This window comes from Osmerus mordax, chromosome 3 (assembly GCF_038355195.1).
Source record: "Osmerus mordax isolate fOsmMor3 chromosome 3, fOsmMor3.pri, whole genome shotgun sequence".
NCBI lineage: Eukaryota > Metazoa > Chordata > Actinopteri > Osmeriformes > Osmeridae > Osmerus > Osmerus mordax.
In genome coordinates, this window is record NC_090052.1 from 18113002 (window position 1) to 18127285 (window position 14284).

The 14284-nt window shown below is 46.2% G+C and overlaps 1 protein-coding gene and 1 long non-coding RNA gene across 3 annotated transcripts; one reads left to right on the forward strand and one right to left on the reverse strand.

Moving 5' to 3' along the window:
* Nucleotides 1–1140: 1140 nt before the first annotated feature.
* Nucleotides 1141–8807, reverse strand: LOC136940492 (uncharacterized). 2 transcript variants are annotated; one of them, XR_010876394.1, is made up of 4 exons: nucleotides 8680–8807; nucleotides 6512–6641; nucleotides 1965–2072; nucleotides 1141–1446 (listed from the first exon to the last, which is right to left on the reverse strand). It is a non-coding gene; the product is annotated as an uncharacterized lncRNA (long non-coding RNA). The 2 variants fall into 2 exon arrangements; XR_010876395.1 differs by lacking the exon at nucleotides 8680–8807 and adding an exon at nucleotides 7825–7842.
* Nucleotides 8808–12637: 3830 nt separating this feature from the next.
* prl (prolactin) lies at nucleotides 12638–14141 on the forward strand. The gene is made up of 5 exons (XM_067232669.1): nucleotides 12638–12680; nucleotides 12983–13095; nucleotides 13297–13404; nucleotides 13569–13751; nucleotides 13953–14141. The coding sequence occupies exons 1-5, from the start codon at nucleotides 12638–12640 to the stop codon at nucleotides 14139–14141; spliced, it is 636 nt and encodes a 211-aa protein (XP_067088770.1).
* The last annotated feature ends 143 nt before the right edge of the window (nucleotides 14142–14284 follow it).

Here is a 14284-nt window from a genome sequence, read left to right on the forward strand (position 1 = left end):
CTCAGCACATTTACACACAGGCATCTGATTTAGCACCACACTGATGTTCTTTAGGTCCTGTGAGGTTAGAGAGAGCATGTGCAGATTGAGGACCCAAGAGTGGGTCTCTTTTTTGTTGAGGGGGGGGGGGGGTCACATGGGTAGCTTTTCAGTTAAACACAAACACAGAACCCTCTTCTCCTTTTCCACTTCCAAAGCTTCCGCTTTAGGCAGCAATTCTGGATTTGGTGTACCGTGTTTCTCAATGTGACTCACTCACAATCTGTACATGCAGACTTCTCTCCAGTCAGCTGTCTATAGCCAATCTGCGCTCACCACAGGTGGCGCATACTCACTTTTTGACCACAGCCCTTCACCACAAGATTAACCCTGTAGTTTACATCTACATCTAGTCATTTAGCAGACGCTCTTATCCAGAGCGACTTACAGTAAGTACAGGGACATTCCCCCCCGAGGCAAGTAGGGTGAAGTGGCTTGCCCAAGGACACAACGTCAATTGACACGGCCGGGAATCGAACTGGCAACCTTCAGATTACTAGCCCGATTCCCTCACCGCTCAGCCACCTGACTCCCAGTTTGATTCCCCGCTAGTGTGTAAAGGTGCCTGTGTGTGTAGGCTAGGAGCACAGCCAGACACCCCCTTGACCCCCCACACTGGAACGTCCCTTCTCAGCAGCGGCAGTAGACCTTGCACATCTTCCAGTGTGAATTTAAATAGACAAACGACAAAGGGGACATGAGGGACAAACTCTAAATAGTCAGGAGGGTCAAAGAACATGGTATTTAGAGCAATCATCTTCTCATTACTCAAACAGTGGCGTGAACAAGGAGCATTAGTCAGATTAAAAGGTTAATCTCCACCCCACTGGGCCAGTAAATCCATTAACAAAATGCATTATATTCCCATGTTCTAATGGGTCTGGATTAAGGTAAACCAGTCTCACTGTCCAGTAAAAGTTACCAATATAGGCTCCCAAATAATCACACAAGTGTACATGAGCTTTGTTGAGCCTGTCAGAGGTCAGTGGAAAAACGACAAAACAAACGACAGGTGGAGCAATTAAAACAAGCAAAGTGTTTGGAGGTTTGAGCAAGGAGCTGTCGGATGAAAGATGAAACAAAAAGAGTCGCCTTCTTAAATCAGTTTCTCGTAATCTTTATTCCATTTAAATGTATGCATCTCAGGTGGACAATTTACATAAAACCCAGAGACTCTGGACTTGTCTACAAATTGATGTAAATAACCACAGGGGGGGGGGGGGAGAGCAAGGGGGGATGGGGGGGGGGGCAATTCAGGACGCACCATTTAAGCCTTAACATAGGGGGGAGGAGACAAATGTGGTTTCTGCCATCTTGAACCGGAACCCCGCCCCCAATCATCGTTCAGTCCAGTGCCGTTGTGCAGAAGGGAATGCTGGGAAACGTGGAGGACTCAGTGCAGTGGACCTAGATGGCAAAAAAAGAAGAGAAAGGGAAGGATGAAGAGAAAGAGAGAGGTCAAGCTTGGACAACAGAACAAGGAGACAAAAAGAAAAAGGTTAGGTCATAATGAATATTAGCTTACACAAGTCTGCAGGCTTAGCATGGCTAGAGATACTGGCACACCACTGGGTTGTTTAGCCCAAGGCTGGTTTGTACCCTGGCCAAGCCACATTCCACTAGCCTATATAGTACAGTGGAGTTTTCCGGAGTGTGGCATTACAAGAACATAATGTAGCTGCGTACCTCCAACGTCATTCCCATGGCCCATATACAACTACCATTACTCATCAGAACCAATACTTAAGAGTTATATTACAAACTTTTCATCATGTTTACTATATGCACCTGCCCACCAAAGTAAATTCCTTGTTTGTGACCACTTGGCGATTAAACACTATTCTGATTCTGATAAAAGTCTTCTGATCCTAGTTACCGAGGTCATACCGGTTTCAGCCAATGAGGTCGAAAACGGAGAAACTCACATTTCCGAGTCGAGCTCCTCTCCTCACGACGCCTCTGCAGCACTCTTCACACAGGCTGCGAATGCCTCCATCAGATCCTTACAGCCCTCCCCGCCATGGTCACTCACACTGCGAGGAAAGAAAGAGAGAAATACCCATATTAAAATTCTCGACTCAGCAATGGGTTTGCCCCCCCTGTATCTGCCAACCAACGAGGGGCTAAGCTACATTCGGAGGGCCAAGCATCACTAGCGCGCGTTCTGGATTCAGGCACAAAGCGCTTGAGGAGGAGCCTGCAGCAACAACTGGATGACAGACCTGCATGCCTTGGCCCGCCAGACCTCCCTGACAGAGGTGAAGGGTGCTGACAGAATAAGCGGTCACTAGATACAGGCAACAAGGAGGCCGGTGGATTATTTCGGGCACTCGGCAGCACCGAACAGAGGCAGACACTGCCAGAGCACATTAGAGTGATGGGGCGAAAGAGAGCGAGGGGGGAGAGTGGAGTTGGTGGTGGGTGCAGCTTAACCCCATCCGTGACAATAACTGATTATGTGACAATGCAAAATATATCATTGCAGGTAGACAAGGAGGGGAGAAACCAAAGAAGGGATGTGAGGGGATCATGACCTCAGCTTATCCCCCGCCCACCGACCAACGCACGTAGCTCTGGGGGCATTTCCAGGGTTCTCCACCCCTCCTCTACAGTCACTAGGCTGCCTGTGATGTAATGTACACAGCTGGTCTCTACAGATTAAAGTGGTTTATGCCATCCCGACCGAATCGGTTGGGATGGGGGTGAGAGGACCAGTGTGTCCCTGCGTGTGTGCGTACGTGCAAACACAGCAGTGATGACCCAACATCAGAGCAGCATGCTGAAGCGCTGCGTACAAATAATCCAACCAAAGCCCTGCACCACCCCTGTTTTGACTGGGGGGAGAAGACTGAGTCAGCCCACAGAGCTTCAGACTAGATATGGCTGGACTGTACCTTTGGGATAGGAGGGGGGTGGGTGGAACCGCAGAAGTAAACGCAAAACCGGCAGCCATTTTAATAATCAAATGACATTGAACTGGAATTGAGGGAGGGAAGGGCAGATTGGAATCACGGGTGGTATACTGACTGCATTCTTCCACTCCACAGAACCTAAACCGTGTGTCCTCACCAGCGTCGCACTGGAGCCTAGAACTTGGATCAACCAATTAGGCTTCATTACGCAACTCAGAACAAACCCACCCCTGTCTCACACAAAAGACCAATTAAAACACACAATGAGTACTAGAGCGAAAGAGCAGGGGAGATCCTCTGAATGAGATTCTACAAGTTAGCATCTTGGATCAGCTTTAATCTGCAAATAAGAAAGCAGCTGGATACAAGGCAACCCGAAGCTGTCAAATGAAGAGACCTGATTGCAGCATTGTCCCGCAACACGACATGGGAAACAGCATTCAGAAGGGTTGTGTGAGGACAGCCGCCATTGCTGCAGTAAGCATTACAGGGCTTCCCTGAACATGTTAAAAGCAGAGGGAGGATATATCATAAGCCCTCAAGGGTGTGTATGCACGTATATCATAACCAAAATCAAAGCTCCTAAATGATCTGTAAAAACATGAAGAAAAAAACAATGGTAGCTAGCTAAACCTAGTTGGCAGGTCTGTATGGAACTGACTGACCACCAATGCTGGTGGAGCCAGAAACCAATCAGGAAAGGAAGGCTAAATTATTAACGAGTTAAGGCAAATCCCCTGCCAAACCCATACATAATGGATTACTCACAGGTGGTGGGTGAGCAGCATTCTAGTCCAGAGGAGAGTCTAAAAAGGACTGTGGTCTTTGTCACTAACCGTCCTGGGACAGAGGTAGTGCTGACTTGAGAACTGAGCAGTGGTTAGCAGAAGAGGGCAACTGATGCTACAACTGGCAGTGAATGGCTGGAGTCCCTTCAACCAAAGGCCTAGTTAACGCAACCCCATAGCCCCCAACAGTTAATCTTGCATGTCACGTCATGTACCCTACAATGACCGGAACACAGTTTCTGTTGCACAAAGGATCTCCTCAGTAACAACAACGCAATGGAAAACTAAACTTGGAATGAAGTATTTTTGGTTTCAGGTCTGGAGTTGCTTATCTAGTTTGTGGTAACGTACCTTGGGGGCTTGAAAGTGGAGACCCAACAAGCATTCCGCAGAAGGGTTTCCGCAAAACAGAGCAAGCACATGCATGCCTGAATACGAGCCAGGGGCCTGTCTTCTAGTAAACACATGGGTGGATGTCTGTATGTGTGCACATAGGCAAGTGTGTCCTCAAGTTCCCAGAGACTAGCTCAAAAGGTAGTTTGAAAATTCCTGAACATCGAAAGGCTACAGATATGAGGGGGTTCTGGGACATACATGGTTAATATTTACAGACACAGTTAACAGTCCAAGTCACACATTGACATGTGTAATCTTTACATTAGCCTGTTATGAGCGGGCTAAGGCTACACAACCATATTATCGAGCCAATGGTGAAGTCAGGCAATCTGAGTTGCCATACCACCAACCTTTGAACTTGTAATAAAGGTGAACATGTGTTGAGCAGGCCCCAAACATGAAAGAGCAATAGCATGATCAAGGTCACCTTGAAAACTTTACATATCTACACCATTGTTTTACTAAGACCCTAGTACAAGGATCAACTCTGGGATCATTTTATACCATAATCATGGGAAATACAAGAGAACACGGACATGAAGCCATGAAGACATTTTTTATGCTACTTCCTCTTCCGAAAAGCAGCCGACCAGAGAGACAAGATGGCTGCCCCCAGTTCTGCCCTGCTCCATGTGAAGCTGCTTACTTGGCTGTCAAGAACAGGTTTCAAATTCAGCTGCAACATGATCTATGTCTTGGAACATGTCATGGTATCCTGTACATACACAGTCGCCCATGCATGACTATTTAAGAGCGGGAGGCTATAAATACACTGCACTGGTATACATTACTCCGAGTCAGCCGTCTCTACGCTGGCTTCAGCAGGTCAGCCAGTCACATTAAGGGAAGGCCAGGCATGTCTCACCATACAGGCCCTCAATGACAACCTCAAGGACCATGTGGCTTTAGAGTTACACATGGTGGCCCAACTAGGGGAGAGGGTGGAGGAACATGAATGGGCCATGTGACATCAAGGACATGGGCTCAAAGACCGCAAGTCACTTTGGATAAAGGCACCTGGTATATGGAATGAGCCATCTCATACATTTTTGTAAGTGCCTTGGAAAAAGATTCCATTGCACCACTTAAGGGCCCTCAGGAGAGGTGCACACTGTCCTGTGTGGCATTGACCAAAGTGTCATGTGTTCAAACTTTAACAAGTTTCACAAAGATTCACCACACATGCCCTTGGACATAGTACAAGAGGTATCCTATAGCCTGCAGGTATCAAAGTCCAAATGGCCATGCAGAGTGTGTGCTTAGTAGCCTACGCCAAAGAATCTTGAGACCTCAATCAGCACTGAACTGGCGTCAACAAATCTTGACTATGTGGCATAGCTTATAAATCCAAGTTCAACAAGCATTCCAATCAAGACATCCTAACACAATTATGCCTGACAAATATAATGTGGCACTTGTGAAACTTCCAACACAAACGCCAGGCCTGAAGCCCTTATCTGCCCTCTCACGCCCAGGGGTCAGGCTGTGTAGGGCCTTATCAGGCCTCTGCAGCCAACAAACTACCAGGCCCTAACCTTGTCATGGTTCAGAGGAACAGGCTTGATATATGATACAAAAGCCAGCGTACATAGGTACAGGCACTTTAGGACACTGGCAAGTCCAAAACTGCAGAGGGGGACAGCGCGTGCGTTACGTCACACATCGAGCTCCGCTTTGACATTGCCTTGTCATTGAGCCCTCTTCAACACACGGGCCTTCCTAGTTCCCAGTTACTGTACAGAGATAAAACCCACAACAACCTAACCCTGCTAATCCTATGAGGAGGTGGTGGGGGGGGGGGGGTAGTACACGCACAGGTTGAAGACAATGGAGAGTCGAGTTAGCGCTCCCTCACTCACACTCATCGCTGTTGACACAGCAAGCCTACAGAGAATAGGAGGGGGGCGGGGTTATGGCGTCGCAAAATTATTTTTCTTTCAATCAGGCATGAAGAAAAGGTTCCGATTTTAACCCCTTGCCCCCGACCCCCTTCATTAGGTACCCCACCAAAATGCCAAATTGGATTAAGCCTCACGACAATGTACCGCTGCCCCAACATCGTGACACATAACGAGCCGCCTTCTCCATCTTAGCACGAACACAGTGGCGCTCCCACCATCCGACCCCATCAAGATACACAACCTTTTCCAACGTACGAGAGAGAGCTGGGGGAACACTCCAGACCTCACCCCACTGGGAAACAACGACATGCAAACACCTGGAGTCACAGGGCACAGAACGTACAGAAACACAGCGCCAGTGGCGGTCTTGCCTCGGCCACATTTGGAGCCAGTGCAAGGCATCCTGACAGTAGTCAGTTTGCATGGAGATGGCGGCCACGCTCCACACACACACCCCCCCCACACCTCCACCTACCACTTGTCCAGGTCTGCCTTGATGGCAGCGCAGGCTGCAGGGACGGGGGACTCGGCGGGGGTGGCGGCGGTCTCGGAGTCCGACATGGCTGTAGTGCTGTTGTGTGCGTGTGTCTCTGCAAAACGTACGCCTGAGTGCCAGAGAGAGAGAGAGAGAGAGAGAGTGTGTTAGTGGGAGGAGAGTCACAGTAAGTCGAGGGTGGGAGGGGAGAGAGGGGAGGGGAGAATGTGAGATGGCAGAACACATGTGTACATAAGGGGGTAGGGTGGGGTGGGGGCAGTGACCCAGACAAAGTTCAGAGGGAACATAAATCCACTGGAAAGACTTGTTGGGGGGGTCAAAGTAAATGAACCCATGGAGTAAGTGGTAGAAGAGGTCAATGGAGAAAAAAAAATGCATTACATTCAAGTACACTGGATTTCATCTTGGCTCAACTCACTCAACTGTCTGCGTATGGCACGGAAATTAGTAACCCCCCGTAACTATTACAAAATGGCGCAATCCGACAATGCTATGAACTAAAAAGCTGACATCGTCTGAGAAGCGCAAGATGAAAAATACGGCCCGACAGGATCTATGGAATTCTGCCCCCTACTGGATACTTAGCGCACTACCATTACTTTACTGACATTCACTACTGCGTAAGGTCACCCGTTCATTGCGGCATTCTGTCGCAGTTGAAGCATCAGAAACCCCCAAATTTGGTTCTAATCAATTTAGAAGGTATTGCGGAATGTGCTGTCAATGGAACACTGGAAAACCGTTAATGCTCGGACCACGCGGGTCAGAGCATATCATTCCGAGAATTGAACGGATTTCATTGATTAAAATCCGTTCAGGAATGCTGACACTAGTCAAAATCAGAGAGGTTTTAAAATAGAGATAAGTGACTAGGTAGATAATGGTTTTGAAGCCCAAGTCATCTTTGTCCAAGCATGCTAAAGTTGCGCAATGTCACTATAGCTTACTGCAAGAGGCTATGAAGCAATCTTACAACACAAAATGCAGACATTTAGGCATTACAACACACAATACATTTAAATACTAGCCGTATTCCTATTTTGGGACCATGCTAGCCAATGCCTATATCAGTCATTAACAATAATTCCCTTTTACAGGCACACCAGATAGGCCTGATGCGCTTACATGGGCAACTATATAATAAACAAACGGATGTTTTTCACTTCATTTAAAACTTCACTGCAATGTTTAAAAACTTTACGGCTAATAAAAACTATTGATAAAAGAAAAAACGACCCAAACAGCCTAGTTTTGATGTTGTAACGGGTTATTGCATAGGTTTACACTCCTACCTGGTCACCGTGCTGAAATTACTAAATTCTTTAGTTAATGCTTGACCCGACCCTTCCTCACGGTCACACCTGTAACCCAATAGTAGGTGGTTTACAACTCAAGCACTCTGGGAAATGCAGTCTTGTCAATCAGGTGACGTTGGTCTAAACACCATTCGCTGAATTAGGGTCAGACTCTAAAAATCAACATTTCCAACTCAAACGTGCTATGCTAATGTATTAAGTCTCAGTGAGATGAGACAAACTTAAAACTTTAGAATCGTTGGTGCAATTCAAGATTTGTTAACGTAATTGTGCAGAGTGCATACGAGGCCCCCTACATTTCCCCAACCCCTCATATTGTTCTGGTAACTAATATAGTAGATGTTACAATCCATTGTAAAAACAAGTAGGCCAACAGAAAATTCACCTCTCCAGTTTAATTTAGTCACAACTTAAAATTGTTGCAGGAATTTATAATGGAACACTAAAAGCAAACGGCTAATTTAAACGTAATGGGCCTACATGTAAAACCTACCGTAAGCTTTGCATAAAAACAAACTTTTTTCTGTTTTTGAAATTCGTATTAGGCTAAGTACTGGAAAGCCCCATAGAATATTTAAAACACAACGAGACGAGTTTAACTAGCTCCGTGGAAGTAAAATTTGTTTTTACACTGATCTTGCTTAAATATTTTTTTAGCTTCCAATGGTAAAACATGAAAGAGAGGCAGGCTTGACTTTGACATGCAAAAACAAGCTATGAGACCATTCCGAAATCCGAAAAGAACAGTATGTCCTAAAACCAATGCTGGGTATTGAACCTGACTACGGACCCGATTTGATGATAAACACAGCCTAATATAAAATTTCCTACCCAAACTATGTGTGATCTTGGTCCTGTAAGGGGTAGAGTCAGTCGAGGAATTGCAGATCCCGAAAACAGTAGAAGGGGGGCTTGGGTTCCTTAAATGTGGTGTTGTATGGTGAATGGAGGTTTCAATCCTATGGACTGAAGGGGCGTGTAGTACGTGTGTGAGACTACATGTGTGTGCGTACGGTGTGTGTGTGTGTGTTTCTACGTGCGCGCGCGCAAGTGCACATGCACGTGCATGCTTACGTGCCCGTTTTGCAAAGTAATGTATAGAGAGGCCCAGAGGAGGGAGGAAGAATGTCCTTTACGCAAAAGTGAAAGAAATGCAAAGGCATACCTTCTCTCCGCGCAGGGAAGGGGGCCAAGTGGGAGGAGGCCTCACATCCCCCAACACAGAGAAGGAGAGAGAAAGCGAGTGTGTGTGTGTGTGGGGGGGATGGACACAATCATATAAAGTGTGGAAAGGGAGCTATTGTTACTCTGCCAACAACATAGTGTGGAGTTGGGTAAGGGAAGCAGAAAAAAGCGGAAAATGATTTGTATTTATTAAAAGCACAACACAAAGGAATGGAAGCTATGAGTGAAAGAGTGGAGAAGAAAATGGTAAAGAGAAACATAGAGGGTTTCCCTGTCGTTAAATTCAATCACAAACCATAGGTGACAAAGAGCTATTTAGTTATAAGAGTATGTCAAGTGGACATTAATTTTCTGTGTGTGTTGGGTGCTGGTAGGGCCACACCTTACAAAACATTCAAATCTCTTTATTCAAGCGTCCTCTTTTTTTGTTCTCTGTCTCTTCCTGTCCTTTTTCTTCTTCCTTTGTCTTTTCCCTGGTTTTCGTAAGATCAGAAAAGCCAAAAACACTCTTGAGCACCAGAGCACACACACACATGCAACCCCCCCACCACCACCACCACCACCACCACCACACACACACACACACACAAGTTCAAGTCTTTTATTGTCAGATCCACAGAACAACACAAGGTCAGACTGGGCACTGAAATTCTTAGGACAAGACAATGCAAGGCAACCTGGCCTAATATGACATATAAGTACACAGAACATAGATTACATCAATGCTAAATAAGTAAACCTCCTAAATATACAGATAATATATAATATTCTATACAATATACTAAACCTCTAATACACATACCAACCTATACTAGTCAGGTGGCTGAGCGGTTAGAGAATCGGGCTAGTAATCAGAAGGTCGCTGGTTCGATTCCCGGCTGTGTCAAATGACGTTGTGTCCTTGGGCAAGGCACTTCACCCTACTTGCCTCGGGGGAATGTCCCTGTACTTACTGTAAATCGCTCTGGATAATAGCGTCTGCTAATTGTAAAATGTAATACTAACCTTATAAACCTATTTTAGCCTAAGACAAGAGAAGTGCAATATTGCTGATAGTGCAACCAGTATCTGAAAGTGACAGTGTGTAAAGTGACTAGTGTGAGGTGAATCAATGTCCATCTCAATGTCCATTCAGAAGCCTGATGGCCCTTGGAAAGACTTGCAGTACTTAAATGATTAAAAACAACATAATTTTACCAAGGGTTGGAATATGGAGAAAGGGAAGCAGAAGGGGAGGAACAAGACTGTGTTGGAGTGAAACCTTAGAGGAGAAGGAAGTTAGTGTATGTTAAAAGTCCTGTGTAGGTCACATGGTGGAGGACGAGAGTGTATGTATCTATGCGAGTTGGAGGTGGAGTGAAGAGACGTAGTGAAATGAGGAAGTTGGTGGATTGCCCTCAGAGCAAAGGCTGTCGGGTAATCTATAGGGTAAATGTCCATATGGTGAGAGTAGCTGTGCCACTCATGTTATCTACAATAGTGTAGATGTGCTGCGGGTCCGTGTCATGTTTATCCCCTAAACAAAGACACACACTCACACCTACACACACATTTACAGCCTGCATATAATACACAGGGTACGCATGAAAATCATGACATGCACACAAACATGTTTTTTTATATTAATTCTAAGAAGCAATGGTTTCAAACTTCCTGATCTCAATCTTACATTCATTTCAAGTGGTTGGTCTTGTTGGGTGTGGGGGGTTAGTGTGTATTATGGTTGTTCATAGAAACCAGAGACCATTTCATACGGACTGAAGACCCCAGAGTAAACTGCAATTGCACTCAACTGCAGTTACATGAAACATGTGAGAACTGATCCGCCCTCTGCTGGCTGGAGCAGGTATTAAACAGCTATTAGCAAAAGATTTGACTGAATATTTTGACCATAAACATGAATGGTTGCAACAATTGACTTAGCGTGGTGTGTCAGCAGCGAGACAAGCACAACCTTGGTGGTTTGGGTACAACACACAGTATATGGCTTCTGTCCTGTATGGCTTACAGTCACTCAGTGATTGACAGGTTGGTTTCATTGATCCCCCACAGGATGTGTAAATAGTGGGATGGAACTGTTGTGTAGAGCTCTGATTACACAGCAATCTATTTAAGGTGTTTCCAGAAGGACTGGAATATATTATATTGCCCAAGTGGAGTCAGGTGGCTGAGCGGTGAGGGAATCGGGCTAGTAATCTGAAGGTTGCCAGTTCGATTCCCGGTCATGCCAACTGACGTTGTGTCCTTGGGCAAGGCACTTCACCCTACTTGCCTCGGGGGAATGTCCCTGTACTTACTGTAAGTCGCTCTGGATAAGAGCGTCTGCTAAATGACTAAATGTAAAATGTAAATGTAAGTGTGTTTACATCATAGCTGTCCAACCCTATGGTGAGTTATCTGACTCCGTGAGGAAGTCGGGCTTGTAGTCCGAAGGTCGCTGGTTCGATTCCCGGCCGTGTCAAATGACGTTGTGTCCTTGGGCAAGGCACTTCACCTTACTTGCCTCGGGGGAATGTCCCTGTACTTACTGTAAGTCGCTCTGGATAAGAGCGTCTGCTAAATGACTAAATGTAAATGTAAATCTGTATGTTTTCGCTCCAGCTCTATTTTAACACAAATTATTCTAATAATAGGATGGTTGACAAGCTGAATTGGGTCAGTTACAACTGGGATTGGAAGGAAAGCCTACAGGAAAAGTAGCTCTCCAGCAGCAAGGTTGGACAGCCCTGGTTTACAAGCATCTAGTCTGGTGTTGCCTGGAAGGTTAGGGCCAAGATGAACAATGTTCCCCCATTTAAGTACATAGAGGTCAGCTAAACCTTGCTAGACTGGTCGAAGACCAGTGACCCAGCTCAGAGGAGAAACATCTCCATCTTGTTATTTGGAGTACAGCCTCTTTCGACAACCCAAAATATTTCCTCTCCCAGGCAGGCAACCTGACCTTACCAATGATGAGGGCCAACGGACATAAGGAAGCCAGGAAAGCTGGAACATTAAAAAAGTACATTTTCCTGAAATGAGGTTTATAAAGGGGCTGATTGGAGATAAATGATCAGATATTTTAATCGAAATTGTCTTGAAAGTGTTCTGGACATTTCCGAAGAAGCAACTGGAGTAACAAACCCAATTAAACTTCCCCGACAGACAGTCTCCTCAAACAACAGATGACGTACACCTTCGGATGGAACAGGAGTGCCACCGCGTACCAGAGGCCACGTCAGGACACCGTGGAGAAACGAACGAACGGCCTACAAGACAATGTGACGCACGTCACATCTTCTGCGATGAATCAATGTTTGTAATCATCAATCTGATTGACCTTCTCTCCAATGGGAGACCGTTTGGCTTGAGCGTTCATCCTCACCTGCTTCCTAACCCTCTCCACCTGAATGGCCCTGCCTCTAAGTATTGATGAGAACCCAAGCCCCCCTCACAATGTTTTTCATCACAGCAGGCGAAAACCAGTTCCAAACAATCAGTCCACACTCGGCCAACGAATGCATATCCATACGGGAAACACAAGGACACTATATAACGGAGAGAGGATGGAGAGAAAGACAAAGGGCAGGAGAAACAGAACGAGGGAAGACAAGAAGAAACGAAAATGGCTCAGAAAAAATCCATCGGTACCAGACTCCACCTAGCAGGTGAGTGGGAAGTCTGATGTTTCTTGTTTAATATGGGTTTTTTTCAGCGAGTGTTCGTTTGATCTTGGTGGGTTTTATACGGACTCGCTGAGAACTCTAACCTCTAACACCCATTTTCAAGATGCCTTCTCCCTAATTCTGTCTTTCTCCTATCTTTATCACCCCTCTCACTCTTTACTCGCGTCATCACCCTCACTTCACTTCTCCCTTCTTGATCGCTTCTGCCGGTGTGTTTATTGTCACCGTCCCAATCCTCTTTACCCTCTCACGCCTCCACCTCTCTCTCTCCCTCTCTTCTCCAGTCCTGTGCATGGTGGTCTCCTGTCAAGCCATCGGTCTGAACGACCTGCTGGAGAGAGCTGCTCAACGCTCTGACAAGCTCCACTCCCTCAGCACCTCCCTCATGAGTGACCTGGTAAGTAATAACCACTCACTAGCATGTGAATGCAGGTGTCATATGAGCTTCACAAAAAAGAAAAAATATATATATTTGATCATATGTGTGTGTGTGTAATCAGTATTTTTGTGATATGGTCCATTGCTCTGTACTATATTTTACACAAGTCAAGCTAAGACTTACTCCCTCTTTTTCTCTCCCTTTCCTTCTCTCTTCCAGGACTCTCACTTCCCCCCCATGGGCAGAATGTTGATGCCACGCCCCTCAATGTGTCACACCTCATCTCTTCAGACGCCCAATGACAAGCAGCAGACTCTGAGAGTGACGGTCAGTGAAGCGCTTCTTCTCTCTCTCTTGCTCTCTTTCTGCTTTAGATATGACCTGGCCCTTGCTTATCTCACACCTCAGACACCAATAGTTGGTTTTGCCTTTTGCCAGTCCGCCCAGATCCTAAGCCTTATGAGATACAACCTTTGCGTTTCCCTTCCCAGGAGAACGAGCTGCTGTCTCTGATTCGTTCCCTGCTACAAGCCTGGTCCAGCCCACTTTTTCAACTGTCCTCTGAGGCGCCCAACCTGCCACACCCAGCCGCTAGCGCCATCCACAGCAAGCTCAGGGAACTGCAGGACCACACCCAGAGCCTGGGAGATGGACTGGACATACTGGTCAACAAGGTGTGTGGAACTGTTCATGTATGTTTGTGATTGTATGTATGCGTGTGTGTAAGAGGGAGAATTTAAGAGAGAGAGAGAGAGAGAGAGAGAGAGGGAGGAAGACAAAGAAAGACATAGAGAGACAAAAAGAGACAGAAAAGAGAGTGTCTGATAATTGTTATTCCGCTCTTATAATTCTATTTTGTGCTTTATCCGATGTAGATGGGACCCTCCTCCCAGCTCATCTCTGCCCTCCCCTTCAATGGAGGAGATGTTGGCCAGGACAAGACCTCCCGCCTCGTTAACTTCAACTTCCTCATGTCCTGCTTCCGCAGGGACTCCCACAAGATCGACAGTTTCCTGAAAGTCCTCCGTTGCCGAGCTGCTAAAATACGACCTGAAGCTTGCTGAAAAAGGAGAAAAAAGGAGCCCATTTTAGTTTTGAGAGCCATAATGCGATGAGCGGGTTAAAGCAACGAATCATGTGATTAATCCCCAAAGGTTGATTGGAAGTGTCTAGTCTAGTTATGATGTCACAATCCTTAACTGCCAGG